General features: G+C 33.3%; 5 protein-coding genes across 6 annotated transcripts; 1 reads left to right on the top strand and 4 right to left on the bottom strand.

The window, feature by feature from the left end:
- Positions 1-721: 721 nt before the first annotated feature.
- LOC100181871 (syntaxin-5-like) lies at positions 722-3,924 on the bottom strand. Its single transcript, XM_002126234.5, has 8 exons — positions 3,832-3,924; positions 3,433-3,617; positions 3,160-3,233; positions 3,046-3,101; positions 2,590-2,771; positions 2,234-2,378; positions 1,521-1,767; positions 722-1,245 (listed from the first exon to the last, which is right to left on the bottom strand). The coding sequence occupies exons 1-8, from the start codon at positions 3,866-3,868 to the stop codon at positions 1,086-1,088; spliced, it is 1,086 nt and encodes a 361-aa protein (XP_002126270.1). The 5' UTR covers positions 3,869-3,924; the 3' UTR covers positions 722-1,085.
- LOC100183398 (dolichyl-phosphate beta-glucosyltransferase) lies at positions 3,905-5,286 on the bottom strand. Its single transcript, XM_002126265.5, has one exon. It carries the CDS (start codon positions 5,219-5,221, stop codon positions 4,352-4,354), a length of 870 nt encoding a protein of 289 aa, XP_002126301.1. The 5' UTR covers positions 5,222-5,286; the 3' UTR covers positions 3,905-4,351.
- An 869-nt stretch (positions 5,287-6,155) lies between these two features.
- Positions 6,156-7,073, top strand: LOC100186633. The gene is made up of 3 exons (XM_002126126.5): positions 6,156-6,627; positions 6,757-6,810; positions 6,881-7,073. Exons 1-3 carry the CDS (start codon positions 6,417-6,419, stop codon positions 6,946-6,948), a joined length of 333 nt encoding a protein of 110 aa, XP_002126162.1. The 5' UTR covers positions 6,156-6,416; the 3' UTR covers positions 6,949-7,073.
- A 196-nt stretch (positions 7,074-7,269) lies between these two features.
- LOC100178727 (kelch domain-containing protein 2) lies at positions 7,270-12,383 on the bottom strand. Of its 2 annotated transcripts, XM_018813793.2 has the most exons (12): positions 12,207-12,383; positions 11,747-11,817; positions 11,426-11,543; positions 10,731-10,834; positions 10,274-10,355; positions 9,732-9,812; positions 9,458-9,538; positions 9,153-9,211; positions 8,676-8,788; positions 8,050-8,207; positions 7,775-7,827; positions 7,270-7,511 (listed from the first exon to the last, which is right to left on the bottom strand). In XM_018813793.2, the coding sequence occupies exons 1-12, from the start codon at positions 12,291-12,293 to the stop codon at positions 7,403-7,405; spliced, it is 1,116 nt and encodes a 371-aa protein (XP_018669338.1). In that variant the 5' UTR covers positions 12,294-12,383; the 3' UTR covers positions 7,270-7,402. The 2 variants fall into 2 exon arrangements, with proteins under 2 accessions (XP_018669338.1, XP_026692053.1); XM_026836252.1 differs by lacking the exon at positions 9,732-9,812.
- A 200-nt stretch (positions 12,384-12,583) lies between these two features.
- LOC100176416 (protein ABHD11) lies at positions 12,584-16,169 on the bottom strand. Its single transcript, XM_002125925.5, has 7 exons — positions 15,943-16,169; positions 15,606-15,756; positions 15,037-15,210; positions 14,530-14,605; positions 14,124-14,233; positions 13,638-13,828; positions 12,584-13,339 (listed from the first exon to the last, which is right to left on the bottom strand). Exons 1-7 carry the CDS (start codon positions 16,032-16,034, stop codon positions 13,186-13,188), a joined length of 948 nt encoding a protein of 315 aa, XP_002125961.1. The 5' UTR covers positions 16,035-16,169; the 3' UTR covers positions 12,584-13,185.
- Positions 16,170-16,252: the final 83 nt, after the last annotated feature.

Genomic DNA, 16,252 nt, shown 5'->3' with positions numbered 1-16,252 from the left:
TCAGAGTTTTACCTGCGAGAACAAAATGAATCTTAGAAGTTCGATTGTGACTTGTAGTCACTTCAGTTCACATTGTGGTCAATTTGGTTTGTATTTACCTGGATATTGAAAAAGCTTGAATGTTTGTCAACTTGCCACTTGCATTCAGTGCCACTATTAATCATTTTAGGACGATTGGTTGTGAGGTTTCACAAGAATGAAACTTACTTATTCCTGCGAGGCAAAGACAGTCGTTCCAACACCGGTTGTTCTGTTTTATTAAAACGCTGTTTTACGAGTAACCACATGTGTAGCTTCTAAGCAATGGCTGTTATGCCCTTAACAGTAGCAGTGTCTGGCCTTGAACCCATATTCTCTGAGAAGGCATGCGTGCGAATCACTTCGCCACAGTACTCAGTGAATCATCTTAAGCAATTGGTTGCAATTAAATTAATGTTTTACCCCAGTGCGTTAGAGCTGAAAATTAGTTTCTATTACCCAAATTAAGCCAGAAAATGGTTTTAACTGCATTTTTGTGGGTTATCTCTTATTCACAATATACTTTGAAACAAAACTAGTGCAGTGGTTGCAGCATTCAACATCTGCTTATAAGGGTTCAGATTTAAGATGCATTGCTACACACAAGACTAACTGTTTTAAGCAATGTATATCTGTCAGTGCAATTACATATCTTGTTCAAAGTGCAGTTTAAAAATATTGTAACAACAGGAGTCGGCATGAATTAAAATTCATATCTTTTATTGACAACAAAATAATTTAGTTACAAAGAATTCACTATACTTCTGTACACGAGCACCACTACTTATATTCTATTATAAGCGTGATAGTATTCTGCTGGTTCTGTGTTTAATATATACAACAAGTGCACCAACTATGAAGCATGGAATTTGAAATAAAACAATTTCATTTCGGAAAATACTGAATTGTCTCAACGTCAATGTTTTGGGTAGAATGTTGTCTTTGAAAGAAACAATGTATAGTTATGATGTAACAAGAATATTTCTTTGTTTATTATTTTACACAGAGCAAGTGGCAAAATATCTGTGCATATTAATATGATCTAAAATAATAGAAATATTATATTGCTAAGCAAAGAAGACGACAAAAACGACAAAAAATGAAATTAAGATTAGAAATATTTTGATCATCAGCCATCTGTTTGAGGTGATGCCTTGAAAATACTTGAGAACTTCTCCGTGTGCAGCTTCGATGTTTAATTCACTTTCCTCTACGTTGGTGTCAATCCTGTGTAGAGATATGATGTGAAAAAAACGAAATCCTGTGTATACTCATTTACCGAATGGTGTATTACAAGTCTGAATAATATCTTACAGCAAAAAAAAAAAACAATTTTCAGAAGATTCAGACTTAAAAAAATAAAAAAAGACTTCTTAAAATTTTAAAAATATGTTTCTATGAACAAACTGTAGTGTCAGCCGTAAGGGTTTGTGGTGGCAAGTTTTTTAAAATTGGGATAACTTGACACGCCATGCAGCCCTGAAATTGTCACCTCCACTCACCTCATAACTTGCTCTTCTTGTTCCTTTACCATGGTTGCAAGTTGCTGGAAGATATTTCCGAGTTCCACGATGGTCGATTCTATTGTTTCCATGGTACTTGCACGCTCTGTTATGTAACTATCTTGCTGTTCGACCAATTGCACGGTCTGGTTCTGTGAATACGAACCGCCATCCATAGAAATAGCAACCGAACCCGATGGATTGGAAGTCGAACGTTGTTCGTCCATCAATAAAACTGAACCATGGGCTGTGAGATGAAAAATTATGTCTTAAATTTTCCTAGGGTCCTTACTGTACAGTATTTTTAAAATACTAACTGCTTTGCAACTATTCCATTTTAACCAAACAAATCGCTCTGTTACAATGTATCTTTATAAGCACATCTTGTATCTTTATAAGAAATGTATCTTTATAAGCACACAACTGAAGAATAACAGAGCGATTTAATATTGCAGTATCAGTTTTAAAAGTGTTTTATGGTCAAATTATTATATGACGAGCATTCCATTTCCATCCTGTAGGACCTTACCCATACAAAACACAACTTATTTTAGGGATATACCCCAAATACCACAGTAAAAGTAATTAACACAAGTCCACTTGTCTTGACTAAAAAATTACACGCCTCACGCAAGACTTCACTCATATCGAATAAAATGTCATTTATTGGGACCACACCCCAACCACACCTCAACTACACATGCTCCACTTACAATGTCCTTGTGTGGCCGATACCGGCATCGATGAGCTGAGGTTGGAGCTACTGAACTGATCTTTGCGAAGTTTTTGTTTTTTCATATTTTCTCGTCGGACTTCAAGAACAGATTTAAAATTTTCCGACATATTTGCGAGTTTTGACTAAAAAGAAACAACTCATTATATAAAACATCACAGTTTGATAAGAAAAATATTCCATATTATATGAATAAAGTATAATAATTAAAAAAACTTGACTAAAAATAATACCAAAACATATACATATGTTTTTAAAAATCGCCATAGTGTTTTGATAGTTAAAATCTAAAATCCAACTAAATACTGTCACTCAAAGTATAAACTAAACCCTCACCCTCAGTGTACGAACAATAGACGTTGAATGTTTCTGTGCATCTCGTTTTGAGCTCGCTTGCGATTTATTTTCTTCTAATTGTTGAATTTTTCTTTTTAAGGAATCGATATCTTGTTTTATGATGTAAGTTAATTCTTGTATCTCAACGGGCCGGTCATCAAATAATGTTCGCTTTTTGCATACTGTGAGGATAGAAAACATGTTAGAGGTGCTGGCATAGCTGCAAAAGTATTTAAAATGCGAAGGAGGCAGGGATAGTACGACAAGCATTACATAAAACATATTTAAATGCTTACTGATTAATGCAGTGAAGAAAGTCCAAGGAGGGCCTGCCTACCCTAGCACCACCATGTAAATTGGCAATAGGTCACAAAAACTTTTAACATTTTTGTGATAAATTGAATTAGATAACCATTTTAGTATTTTACTTGTGATAATTATATACAGCCAACTTACACAGTGTGAGTTTTTCTAGTTTCTCATAAGTCTTTGAAAGATCTTGTCCAATGTGTCTGAAAACATTAGTTTATTGTCAGTAATGAATACAGCATAAATATATAACGAACATACTTTGCAAATCTGGTGAATTCACTTCTTTGCGCGAGTGATTGCTTCGCGGTTGGACGCGGAGAAGTTCCATTGGACTAAAAATAGAAACAATATAAAATATAAATTTCTTAAATCTTCCACATTAAACCTTCAGCATTCCACACCATAAATATTTCCACGCAATTTCGTAAGGTTATAAAAACCAAGTGATATTCGTTTTAAAATACAAGGTTTGGATTAAAGACAGTTATACCGGTCGCGAAAACCAAATTTTATTCTAAAACACAGTTATACCTGTCTGGATTTAAGCGATTTTAGAACGGAATGAAACTCGGTAGTTCGATCACGACTTGCGTTATTCATCGCTTCAATTGTTTCCTCGTGGTCGCTATTTTCCGCTGACTCGTCTTGTTTTGTCGTAAACTTGGTGAAAGAGTTTGTGATAGTTTGTGTGACACCCTGCGTCCAAGTGTTTGGTGCTGTGGGATATATATAACATTATTTTCTGTAATTCAGTGATGTGTAATTGGTGGTACATAAAGATCTTACAGTAGCAATAATTCCCATTCATTACCAATAAAAAATTTGTAATCGCACAACACAAGTAAATCAGTTTGTAATAATAGTTTAAACCAACAAGTGCCATTTGATATATTTTGTTACAGATTTACATAACATTTACTAGTCTACTACCGGAGTTCTGATTAGAAAATCGGTGTCGTGCAGCCATCAAAAGTCATTTGTGTTTACTATGTTAAACCTAAACCTTTGATAAATACATGCGTTATATACTATATCTATGTTAACATAAGTATTACTGCTTGATTAGAAATTAAATTATTTCAAAAAAAAAAAATGTTTTGATGATAGGCCTTATGCCTTATTGAAGAAATTCCACACAGCATTTTCTAAACATTTGTCGAGTCAATTACAGTTTCATGCACAACCACATTCTTATTTGTCAAATAAAGTTCTTTGTGCACTCATATTACAGCATGCTGTTTTATGGCTAGATTACTAAAAAAAAGCTGGGAAAAATACATGTGTAAAAGCAGCTAAAGTAGTAAAGTGGGGCTAAAAATTATCTCTTAATATTGAAAAACTCATGCAAAGGATTTTTCCACTGCCATAATTTCTGCTTAGAAAGTCAAAAGAGAAAGCACTTATAGTTGAATTACATCTGAAAATAAATCTCAAAGCAGTGAAGTAAATTTTAGTCAATGTTTTTTTTAATAACCCATAACCCAAGTTGATATTGTAGCCATAGCAATACAATGTCCTTTCCCATCTGTAACCCACTAAACAGGGGGTCAACTTTTGAGCCGTCTATCTCTGTCCATGTAACTGCCACCTCTGCTATCGGTATGTTCAACTCCTCAGCTACATACAATAACTCGACATCAAACGCCCATCTTTCTACATGAAGGTTATGAAACAATATACGGGCAGCGTTTCGTGTGAAGAGTTTAAACCCGCACTGTGAGTCTTTAACACTGCGTGCACACAACAACCAAACGATAAGGTGAAAGCATTTCATTAAAAAAGTGCGAAAAACTGATCTTGAAGCAATTGAGTTTTTCTCCAAATGTGCGCGAGATCCAACAGTTAATGCCCGTCCATGTGGTTTAGTGTCTATATCGTTTAATTTTGTTTCAACTTTCTCAATGTCCGAGAACTTTGTGGCTCCATCTGCGTCTGCGAAAAGCAGATGCTCGCCTCGTGCGCTCATCATACCAAGTCTAACAGCTCCTCCCTTTCCTCTGTTCTTCTCCAGAGTCAAAACCCGGATTTTTTCTGAACCATATTTTTCCACAAAACTCTGACCAACTTTTGTGGTTGAATCTTTACTTCCATCATCCACGATAATAATCTCATATTTATAGTTTGACGATTTCTCACATTTCGCCTCCAGGAAGAGAATCGCTTCCTCCATCATCAAAGGAAGTCGTTTCTCCTCATTATAAGAAGGAACAATCACTGATAAATCCACGCTTTCTTCATCCATTAAACTCGGGAATCTCTCTTTCTCTCCTTTGCTGTTTTTAAAGTAATTTTCGCTCTCATATCTCAAATAAGTCGCCATTGTTGATGGCAAAGTGTTAGCACAGCAGTCACAGTATTTGTATATATATATCAAAAGCTTACGTTGACTGCTGTATAAGCAAGTAACAAGTATGGTGGATTAACAAAAATTAATATTACAGTTAAAGGAAGTGTACCAAAAATGTAAAGTGTGTAACTGTCACATAAAACACACTGTACACCTTAACACCTGCGGTTTGTACTCGTTCCCGTAATGAATTTAGGCTGATACTTAACAATAACTGACACACAGTAACATGACAAACAATATACAGTCTATCATTTAATAATATTCCATTACTCTGTATCAGTACAAGAAATAAACACATATTTACTTTAAATTTTGTTGTCGCATGATAAGTTTCACAATATGTTAACTGAAAAACAAATTCATTTCTATAAGTTCTCTGTTAAGTAGACATGACAGCCATATGTTTCGGTACATAATATAAATTAAAATTTGTTATACCTAAAATATAATATAAAATACAGATATAGCAATGCAAGTAAACAAATGCCTGAACGGTTATTTTACTTTTAAATTTATATTTTGTAATTTTATATTAAACTAAGGGACCATATTCCCTCCGGTTTTCTCAACTAGATCAAAAAACACCTTGACTTTATAAAGATGCTAACGCGACACGTCACGCAGTTTTATTTCGTCCCCAGTTCGTGTTTAAAAGTAGAATATTAAATATTTAACTAATTTATGAGAGAAGCTGTTAAATTATATATGCTTGTGACACTTATAATTTGTCTCGTGCATTACCCACAAGAAATAAAAAACACATGGTCATCGAATATTAAAATACGTGTCCATTTTTATGCGAGAGAATAATAAACGAGAGAATTCAAGAAGAAGTTTCTAAAATTTGATTCGCATGATGGACGAAGGTCATTCGGTTTTCTTCCGCAGTTAGTAGTTAAGACATGGGAATAAGTTTCCGTCGGAAATTAGTTGATTTTTAGGAATATTGAACAGACAATCAATGTCAAAAACTTGTTAAGAGTGACTGCGTAAAGATTGGGTTTCATTTTTATCCGTTTTTACGGTTTTAGCCTAATTTTAAATCATTTTTCTGAACTGTAAAATTTTCAAAAATTCATTAAGTTTAAAAAAGAAACGCAAACTTAAAACCAATTGCAATTAAACTTAATGCTTTTTTAAAAGGGAATCTCAGTTATTTTGAAATATGGGTAAACATTCAAAATATTCGCATGGCTATCCAACCCAGTGGAGTCACTGGATGTACCCACCAAAGAATGTTTCAACGATGCAATATATCGCAACTGCTTTGAAAGGGCAATGGAAGGCATACCAAGGAACTTACCGAGCAAATTGGCAAATTTTACCTGTGACCGCCTTTGTTTTATGGGGAGCATGGAAAATTAGCGTTGCAGGAGGTAAAATGACTTTCTAAATTTATTTTGTAAAAGTGTAATGTTTGAAACTGATATTTTGATTTTGACTCGATCTGTAAAAAATATTTTACTAAACAATAACTTGACCATTTGAATATTTTGCTTTTTCAGCGGATTCACCGTTCTCTGTCAGCATTCGATCAGAAAAAGGAAATTGGTTGTATGGTGAGATTATCAACATTATTAAATTATCAATGCAACAAATGTTAACATAAATTAACTTGATTTATCACAGGCCCACCTGATCCAAGAGCAGTCCATCATAGACACGAGGAACATATTTTGACGGCACCGGACAAATAAACTTCACGCAACGTTTTAAAATTAAAAGTTCTGTTCTCATTATTGGCTCTATTTATAAACTTTGGTTTTGAAAATTTTGTCAAAATTTGTTCATTTGTTGTGAAATAAACCAATTATCTGAACAACGGTTACTACTATACTAAAATGCCGGTAAAAAAAATAATTGTTTTGCCCTTTCAATTGGTAAAAAAATTGTCCTCGATCTGTGTATTGCCCTTGGCAGGTAGAATGTTTAAATGATAATTAAAGATATTGTGTGATGTTGACATGTTTTATATTTGCATGCCATGAAAAATCTTCTAATTGATTCAAACCACAATAATATTAAAAACCAAAACCTTTATTTGCGAACATAACAAATATTAATTACGAAAAAGTTTTGTGTATATAAACACAACAAAATGCAGAAGGTAAGATGTAAAAACAAAGTTTATAAGATAAAGTTGGTAGCAAGTTATCCACCCTCCCCTGCCATTTTCGATACTAGTTCATACAAAGACTTTGGAAGAACATCTTTTTTGAGCAATTTCTTTCCATGCAGAGTCACTACTTCAAGGCAAATCCTATTTTAGGTATATAAATGATTGGTCTTTGCACAGTGTGTAAAAAGCAGAAAATATATAAAACAAGAAAGATTATGAAGTGAAAATGAGAAGTCGGACAGATTTGGACAGGACAAATAAATTATACGACTATTCAGCTGCTTTTGCTACATGCTAATTTAAACGGAGTCCTAGAAGGCAATTTATATACATCTCATATTCTCATACTAATAACCAAGTATCTAATATTACACAATGACTAATTATAGTTTCCTTAATCTTACCTTAGTAATGGTTTAGGTTGCAGATTGAAAAATATAAGATCATTACAGTGTTCCTGTAACAGGAAGTTAAGTTAGACAAAATTAATTAAATTGTGGATTGTCAGTGAAATCCTTTACAAAATAACTTGAATGAATGCAACTTAAAATGATTTTGAGGGCTGACAATTTAGACAAACAATAACTAGTGGGTTGGAGCATTTGCTGAAAAGTGTGTGGTCCACGAGCCTTGAACCCATACCCTCTAGGTAAGAGGCAGCCCACTAACTACTGTTTACCTGATTATCGGCAAATATATTACTCCGACATCCTCCAAACACCACCACCTGACCATGATATGCACCAGTGCACGCAGTGTGCCATAACCGAGGATAAGAGTTTGGTTTGTTCAACTTTATCCACTCATTATTGTGTAAACAATATAACCATTCATCACCTAGTAGTGTTTAAAATTTTATAATTATTATATTTCAAATTTTTTTTACAAATATATTATATAATGTAAATGGGTAAAAAACTATTGTACGAATATAGTACTGTTGGGTAAGATGTAAATCGGTAGCGAATATTATCCCATATTTCTAACCATGTTTTAACAGTTACCAACGCTCCTTGAGTTGTGAGAATATGTTTTATTAATTTGTAGATATTCTTTGTTTACCACCAAATGGAACGATAAAAAAGAATAAAAACATAAACCATCTTATCACAACCTACTATATTAATAAGAATAACTTCAATTTTTTTATTACACTATTGAAGTTGGAAATAATACAAATAGGAATTTTTATTCGAAATTAGGAGGTTTTTTAAACAAACCAACAATAAGCACACAAGACCAAACTCAACGTTGTAAAATAATATTTTATTAAAATAAAACTAAGAATTATGAATGTTTACATACAGAGAACGTTTTGTTGAGTGTCCAGCCCCCCAAAGAGAAATAATGTTTTCCTATTTATTGCAATGCACGAATGCCAGGACCTTCCTATTGGTTGATATGGACTGCTTGGTGTTCTGGAAGAGATTGTGGATTTTTATTACAGTTCTAAGGCATTACGTTGCTGTTTAAAAGGTACCTAAAAACTAAATTTTTTTTATATAGTACTGTGGTATAAAATGGAATATCATAACCCCTAAATCTCCCTTTTCCCTTTTTTATATTTTTTACCAATTTACAAAGCTCATGTGAAAGTCGCAGGGCTCTGGTTATATAATTCCGTAAATATTCTTTGGTTACTACTAATTGGGACGAGAAAATAAAATGAAAACTTTTCCTACCTTCCCCCACCCTACTATATAGTAATGATTGGAAATTTTGCTACAAAGCATAAATCCAAACTGATGCATATTTTACAAACCAACAACAACAATAACTCACATTTCTGTCCAGGTAAAAGTTTTAAGACAAAGTTGATGGAAATCATTCAACCTTTCATTCTAAGGAAGTTTAGTTCAATCAAATTAAGTTTCTGTAAGTAAGGGTTGACACACACACAATGATACTGATACATATTAGGTTTATACAATAAATTATGCTTAGATACTATTATGGTTACAAAAAGTAAATGTAACTCGATTTATGTAGTGGGAAACAACAGTCGTTATAACACTGCTTACCTGATATCACAGTTAGTAAAATAAAGCTAATATCACAGTTAATAACTATAGAACTATAGCAGGCACCTTATGTCGTCCACCAAACAGAAAAGCTTTGTCCTCAACAGAAGTCATCGTGTGGGCGGCTCTTGGACAAGGTGCCTCGCCCTAATAAGGTATATGTTTATAACATAATATATTTTATTTGTGATGTTATCATAACCATCAAAGTCAAATAGCCAAATGGGAAACTTATAAATGCCAACAAAATGGAGAATTTATTAATTTTTCACTTTGTGACTCACATAGCCTCACCAGACAGGATAAAACAAGTTACATATATTCATTCAAAAACATTTACTTTGTTAGGCAGAGTGATCCATGCGTTAGTGTTGATATCGTAAGCAAACAAGTGGTTGTTCCATCCACGGTAGTTTCTCCACTGTGAGGAAAGGATGGAATTAAACACAGAGTATTTTAAACAGTGTAAACGCAATACTGTGCATAGACTTGGGGTAGCAGAATGGAATTTTCTAGATTGCCAAAATCAAAACATATAGGTCAACCTTGTTTCACAGGAATATGTGTCAAACTATCTCTGCTACCAGCATAATTATAAAAGTTTGGCGTCTTTGACTTTGGGATGGTTTAAGCACGAGGTGTATGAAACAGAACACCCATGTTATAACGAAAGTCATTGTTTGACTATGAGAGGATAAAAAAGTTACATGCTTTCAATTTAAAATTCGGTTGGTGCAGTTTTTTGTCTATGTGAAGTAGTTTTTGTTTGAAACTTTTATAAAAGGATAAATTTCTGACTAAATAATGTATTTATTTTTTACTGCATTGGCCCCGTTGTTGTAGATTTTCGAAAACATTTAATGACTTGAAGATATTACTTACCACAGATGTATCAGCAATATATTCCCCATTCCGTATTTCATGTTGTTTAGGACTTGGGCCATATCCACCAAAGTAAATGATCCTGTGACATGGAAGCAACCAATGTAAGTTATTTTATTTACTTATTAAGTTGCAATACTAGTGTTCCAACCACACAGTGACTTTATAGCTAACTCAACCTCTAATTTATAATACATACAGAACAGTGGGGTAAGATGGGACGCCTTTAGCTCAAACGTGTTTTAAACAATTAATAACAGTCTATGAGAGTCATGAGGATACAGTCTTATAATTTCTTTAAATGGTATTTGTTTACTACTAAATGGGATGAAAAGTGTTTCTATCTTCCCCAACCTACTATATATACCTATATGTTTCATATTAGACATTGTAATAAGTGTCAAAAATGCTGTCAAGTATAATACATGGAATATGTTGCAGGGGTGAAATAATTCACCTGTCATAATAAACGCAGCAACTCAGTTTGTTTCTACTACTTGGGGGAACACCAGTTGGTTGTAAAGACTTCCATTCCATTTTGCGCAAATCCAAAACATTAACCTAAAACCAGTATGGTTTAAATGATAGTCACTTATGTTTCCCCACTTGGTAGGGCAACAACAGTCATTATAACACGGTTGTTCTGATTTATACACCTTGTGCCTGTTTACAAGTTATCATGTTTTTGGGGATTTTTAATTTTTTCATAATCGACAATTTTTGGTTGGAGCAATTGCTGTGTTTTACTCATGGACACATATGCCCACAATGGTACCAGCATCAAGTAGTGAACCTGTATCCTCTTGGGTAGAGGCAGGCTAACCACTGTGCCCGATAAAGAGAATGTAAAATAACAATATCCTTTGTTGGAGCAACGACAGCTGTAACACGGATGTTCCGATTCATACACCTTGTGCCTGCTTATTCGATACAATTTACCATATTTTTTCGGGGATTTTAATTTTTTTTAAGACCGACAATTTTTGGTTGAAGCTATTGTCGTTAAGTGTCTTACCCTAAGAACACATACGCTCACAATGGTAGCAGCATCAAGCAGTGAACCTGTATCCTCTTGAGTAGAGGCATGTCTGCTAACCACTGAGCCACATAAATAGACTGTGCAAAATAACAATATCATTATATAAGACTAACATCATTTTGATCATCAGGAAACACGCATCCAGCAAACACAATCATCTTTCCATTGACACAAGACGCACAACTGCCAAGTCTTTCCCTAGGTTTGTAGTTTCCTGTAGTTTGCTTTGACCTATGTTTAAAGTTGGTAGAATAACATATTAATATTTATTTAAACATAGGAATATAATATAGGAAAAATAGTTTTTAACTAAAGGTATAGGCTTCTCCTAGATTTACAATAATATACAGCAAAGAGATTACCACCATTAAGTTTATAATTATTTTGTTTAGACAAACTTTGGTATTTTATAGAAGGAAAAACATCATATTTACCATTTATTTTGATTCAAATCATATTTCCATGTGATTGATGAAAATTGCCTTCTTTCAATCAAATCATCCGACTACAAACAAAATCAACAATTAACTTGTTTTTCATTCAGCTAAATAAATAAATAAAGAAGGATTTAGGTTTTTTAAAAAACAAATCGTTCACTTGTAGAAGAACATAAATGGTAAGTTGTAAGCAAGCACAAAGTGTATGAAATAGGACATGCTATAACTTTTATAGTTACTCCACCACACAAGAATAAATAATATTCATTCTTAAATAACATGGGGACGTTGTTGAACAAAGTGCTAACGATGTATACTTTGGCTCTATTGTTTGTATACAGACATAACAACAAGAAAAAGCCATTCTTAAAACTGGTGTAAAATATGATGTCACTTCTGTTTTAAAAGTTTAAAACTCAATATTATGCCCATGTCAAGTAATAAACAAACAACATACTTCATTATAACCTCCCCATATGTACATATTGTTGTTCCAAAGCACAGCTACATGACCGCTTCTTTTCACTGGCTTGATGTCATCCATTTTAATGCATGTCAATCAAAGTAAATAGCCTTCATAGCCAAGCATGTCAATAAATAATTTCATTATATGGAATAACTTAAACTCTGAAACAAGTTTAAATTATATAAGCACACATATATATGCTAATAGTTAATAAAAAAATCTAGACAAAAACATTTAATATTATAGACTGACAATTTAATAACAGGACATGGATAAAGATAGTGTTTTTTAAAACTAAGTTAAAAATCTGGAATTAGTTTAAATTACATAAACACACATGTATGTCTATAGTTAAACATTCAATTATACAGCTTGCAAGTTTAATACTCGTAAATAAAGTAAAGCTTGTACCAGGGTATATGTTAATGGTTATAAGTCAAATAGTTTGTAAGAATAAACCATTAGATAAATTTGTTGCCTGCAGAATAAACAACGGAAATAAATGAATACAGCCTTGAATATGATTGAAAAACAACGCAATACACAACATGCAACTTATCAAACTAATATCAGGTAGCACACGTTGTGCAATTTCAATGAAGAAATGGACTAGGTGGAAATAACAAGCAATATATCTGAATCACAGTGAGAATACTGCATGCCTACTGCTAACATAAAGCATGGAATATTACTTAGGTTGGGTATAACAACTTTTATAGAGATAAAGCAAATTATAAAATGGATAACTCCAGGGTATCGCATACATTTAATGGAAACGTATTTATAATATATATGTGTTGTTGTTAAGCCTTACACATCATTTTGGGTAAGTTATACCTATGTGGAAAGTTATGGGAGAATATACTGGATTGTAATATTTTACTGAGAACACATATTTGGTAACATTTCCTTTGTCAGTAGGAAATAAAAACCTCGGAATTATTTCACCAGCTAACAATATTTAAAATATTTAGAACAAATTAATTTCTTCTGGTCCTAAAAATGAGGTAACTGCGGATAGAAACTCCTTTGGTTTTTCGCTGTGCACCCAATGTCCACTGTCAGGTATGTGGGTTATGTTACAGTTGGGAAATAATCTTCTTATATTGGGGTAATCTTCATATCTACAAATATGCGATCATGAAAAGTTATCTTCGTCAGTGTGGCAATGATAGTAGTTATAAAATAGGTGTTTTTTTACAGTTAGTGCCCACTTATGAGTTACTACATATTTAGCTTTGTATCTGATTAGTTTTAGAATTTTTTGAAAATAGTTAACAATTTAGAGAAATTTTTACAGGCCGCCTGGTTGGGGCAAATACCAATACACATACACCCACATTGGTGGCAATTACGAGCTTTAAACCTGTGTTCTCTGGTCCAAAGCTCAGAACATAAAGCTAGAATTTGTATTAAAATCACCTGATATAATTGGATAGCCCTCCTCCAAGAAACAAAGTTTTTCCGTCAAATGTTTTGCTGTTGTTTTTATCAAAAATCTGGTGTGTGCATTGCAGATGTCGTTGTATTGCATCAAGGTTGACTCGCCATTTGTAATTGGAAGGTGAAGATTCTTCTACGTTGGTGAGAATGAACTGACGTACTGACAGATTCTATGGTAAGCATACAAAGTTACTTTGTTAAATTTATATGCAAATAGTTTGTTTGTATTAAAAATAGTCTGATTTTGAAAATTAGTGTTTTATTAAAAATGTGGTCCTAAATACTTTACTTTTTAAATTCAAAATAGAAAACATTTTTAAAGAAGTCAAGTAACTTTTAAAAGTTTTACATAATACATATATAACTAACTCATGATTATTGACTCTAAATGGTTAAATAGAATATTTACTTTAAAACACAAAATGTAGCTACTCGACATTTGATGGAATTGTTTAAAAAACTCACAGGAACGGCATTAGTAAGTTGTTCGTCTGCAGTATTACGCGCACGTGACAAAGTATTGGCAGAATCCCAGTTCACATTCTGCATTGCTTCAACATACGATAAGATTGAACCTGTAAAGAAAAAGTATTTTGAACACCTACAAATGCTTACAACAGCAGAAGTTTATACAAATGGAGAAAGTACTGATCTAGAAGTAGTATCTCTACAGAAGGGATTCCCAATGCCACTGGGCAACATTTTAGAAACTTTGCCCTGGTGTATTAAGGTGTATAACTCATTCCAGTACAGATAATTTGACACACAATACTTATAGTGTGAAAAGCAAACAATACTGCAGGACAAAAGAAGATAAAAGCCACTGGGTGTGTGGGAGGTTGAATTCCTATTCAATAATTCACAAAGATACCTCTTTCAGTGAAGTTTGAGCCATTTATTGCACCAGGAGATGAATCAACAGATATAAGTTTTTCAATTCTGTTTGGCTAATGAAATAATTTGGTTAGGTGATCAAATGAAGTTTAAGAAGAGTCAAAAATGTACAGTGCTGCAAATACAGCCTTTGAAATCATTTTGTAAACTTTTACATAAAGACACGCCACAAAACATGTTTACATCATATATACCTAGTTACAATTGCACCATGGTAGTGTATCTTGCTATACATATATGCTAACAATTGGATAAACAATGTGAGCCTGCAAATCAGTTCCACATACAAGTGCTAACATTGGTGGCAGGGTAAACAAGCGTACCCTACAATTTTGTTTGCTACATTATTTAGCAATTGAATAACATAGAACTGTTAAATAGAAATGCATTTGTAACCATAGCCTCTTTTAGGAATTCTTAAAAGTTTAACACCTGTGATGTCTATATAAAGAATAACTGTCCTTAATAAAACTATCCAACCTACATATGAAAGTGCTGTATACAACGCAGTGCGTCCACCCATACTATGCCCAATGAAGACACATTTCTCAACTTTCAATTCATCCAATAAATTGATCGCATCTTTACTCAAATCCTCAAGTCCCATGATGTCACTATGGAAGCTGTTGCCATGGTTACGAGCATCGTATGTTATGATCTGCAACATGAATAGTGCAAAGGTTATATATTTAATATTTATATGGAGCGTAACTTGTTTATCTTTAGGTGACGGCGAAACAACAATTGTTACAAAACGTGTGTATTGTTCCATGCCCGCATACAAGTTATGTAACTTTGTGGGTGATTATTTGGGGAAATTTCTGCATATGTTTGTTGTTGTAATGTATGGTAGACAAATAAGACAAAACGTAATGAAATTACTGAGTTCGAGCAATTAACTTTGTGGCTGATTATTTGAGGGGATTTCTACATATGTTTGTTGTTGTAATGTATGAACCATAATGAAATTATTGAGTTAGAGCAATTGCTACTAATTTATAAGTATCTTGTCCAGGGACACACACCTGTGACAGTAAAACATATTTTACTTACAGATCTTTGCGTCTCCTTTGCCAATTTCTTTGCAAGAATATTAAAATTTCTTCTGTTTCCCAACACCCCATGAGCCAATAATATGGGAGCTTCGTTTGAGGTGCCTTCCAGCAATTCGTGTGAAACAATGTTTGGGTTTGAAGCAGTTGAACTAATGGGAAGATAAGATTTCTGATAGGTTATGTTTGTATTTATGTTTTCTGGGTGTTTTGTATAATATAGGCATTTTAAGAATTAGTTATAATCACAAATCAACCGTTTTACTTTACATCATTTATGTTACACTCGGTAAGACAAAATATTGCTTTAGTTCACATAAGACAATTAATTAATGTACCTGAATCGAGATGTAAAAACCGCTGATGCTGGTTTGATATGTCTTCCTTGACCTCTAAGGTGTTTCAACATACTTACACACTTAAGTTGCATTTTGCTAAACGGCTGCCACACTTCAAATCCCAACGAAACGTAACAACGAAGTAATAGAGTATTTTGATTTTATTTGATGCAAAAGGGGGTGTTTCCAAAAACCCCCGTTAATGATACACCTTTAAAATAAAGATATGGGAGGTAAGACACAACGAGTTTAATATTAGAACTGTAAGGTATCTATGTTAGACCACCGTATTCTATGGTTAATTTAGGTT

This window comes from Ciona intestinalis, chromosome 10 (genome assembly GCF_000224145.3).
Source record: "Ciona intestinalis chromosome 10, KH, whole genome shotgun sequence".
NCBI lineage: Eukaryota > Metazoa > Chordata > Ascidiacea > Phlebobranchia > Cionidae > Ciona > Ciona intestinalis.
This window is presented reverse-complemented; position numbering and strand designations above follow the sequence as displayed.

What these genes read in the sequence shown, in the direction of transcription:
- LOC100181871 (XM_002126234.5), bottom strand. Translation starts at nt 3,868, where the DNA reads ATGGCTGCACGACACCGATTTTCTAATCAGAACTCCG. An exon ending in ACTAGAAAAACTCACACTGT is followed by an intron (nt 2,772 to 3,045) that starts GTAAGTTGGCTG and finishes CTATCCTCACAG; the next exon opens with TATGCAAAAAGCGAACATTA. An exon ending in ATCGGCCACACAAGGACATT is followed by an intron (nt 1,768 to 2,233) that starts GTAAGTGGAGCA and finishes TTCATCTCACAG; the next exon opens with CCCATGGTTCAGTTTTATTG.
- LOC100183398 (XM_002126265.5), bottom strand. Translation starts at nt 5,221, where the DNA reads ATGGCGACTTATTTGAGATATGAGAGCGAAAATTACTTTAAAAACAGC.
- LOC100186633 (XM_002126126.5), top strand. Translation starts at nt 6,417, where the DNA reads ATGGGTAAACATTCAAAATATTCGCATGGCTATCCAACCCAGTGGAGT. An exon ending in GAAAATTAGCGTTGCAGGAG is followed by an intron (nt 6,628 to 6,756) that starts GTAAAATGACTT and finishes TTGCTTTTTCAG; the next exon opens with CGGATTCACCGTTCTCTGTC. An exon ending in AAAAGGAAATTGGTTGTATG is followed by an intron (nt 6,811 to 6,880) that starts GTGAGATTATCA and finishes GATTTATCACAG; the next exon opens with GCCCACCTGATCCAAGAGCA.
- LOC100178727 (XM_018813793.2), bottom strand. Translation starts at nt 12,293, where the DNA reads ATGGATGACATCAAGCCAGTGAAAAGAAGCGGTCATGTAGCTGTGCTT. An exon ending in GGATCACTCTGCCTAACAAA is followed by an intron (nt 9,539 to 9,731) that starts GTAAATGTTTTT and finishes ATACCTTATTAG; the next exon opens with GGCGAGGCACCTTGTCCAAG. An exon ending in TGTTTGGTGGACGACATAAG is followed by an intron (nt 9,212 to 9,457) that starts GTGCCTGCTATA and finishes AAACTTCCTTAG; the next exon opens with AATGAAAGGTTGAATGATTT.
- LOC100176416 (XM_002125925.5), bottom strand. Translation starts at nt 16,034, where the DNA reads ATGCAACTTAAGTGTGTAAGTATGTTGAAACACCTTAGAGGTCAAGGA. An exon ending in CTCAAACTTCACTGAAAGAG is followed by an intron (nt 14,234 to 14,529) that starts GTATCTTTGTGA and finishes TTTTCTTTACAG; the next exon opens with GTTCAATCTTATCGTATGTT. An exon ending in GGGCTATCCAATTATATCAG is followed by an intron (nt 13,340 to 13,637) that starts GTGATTTTAATA and finishes GCATATTTGTAG; the next exon opens with ATATGAAGATTACCCCAATA.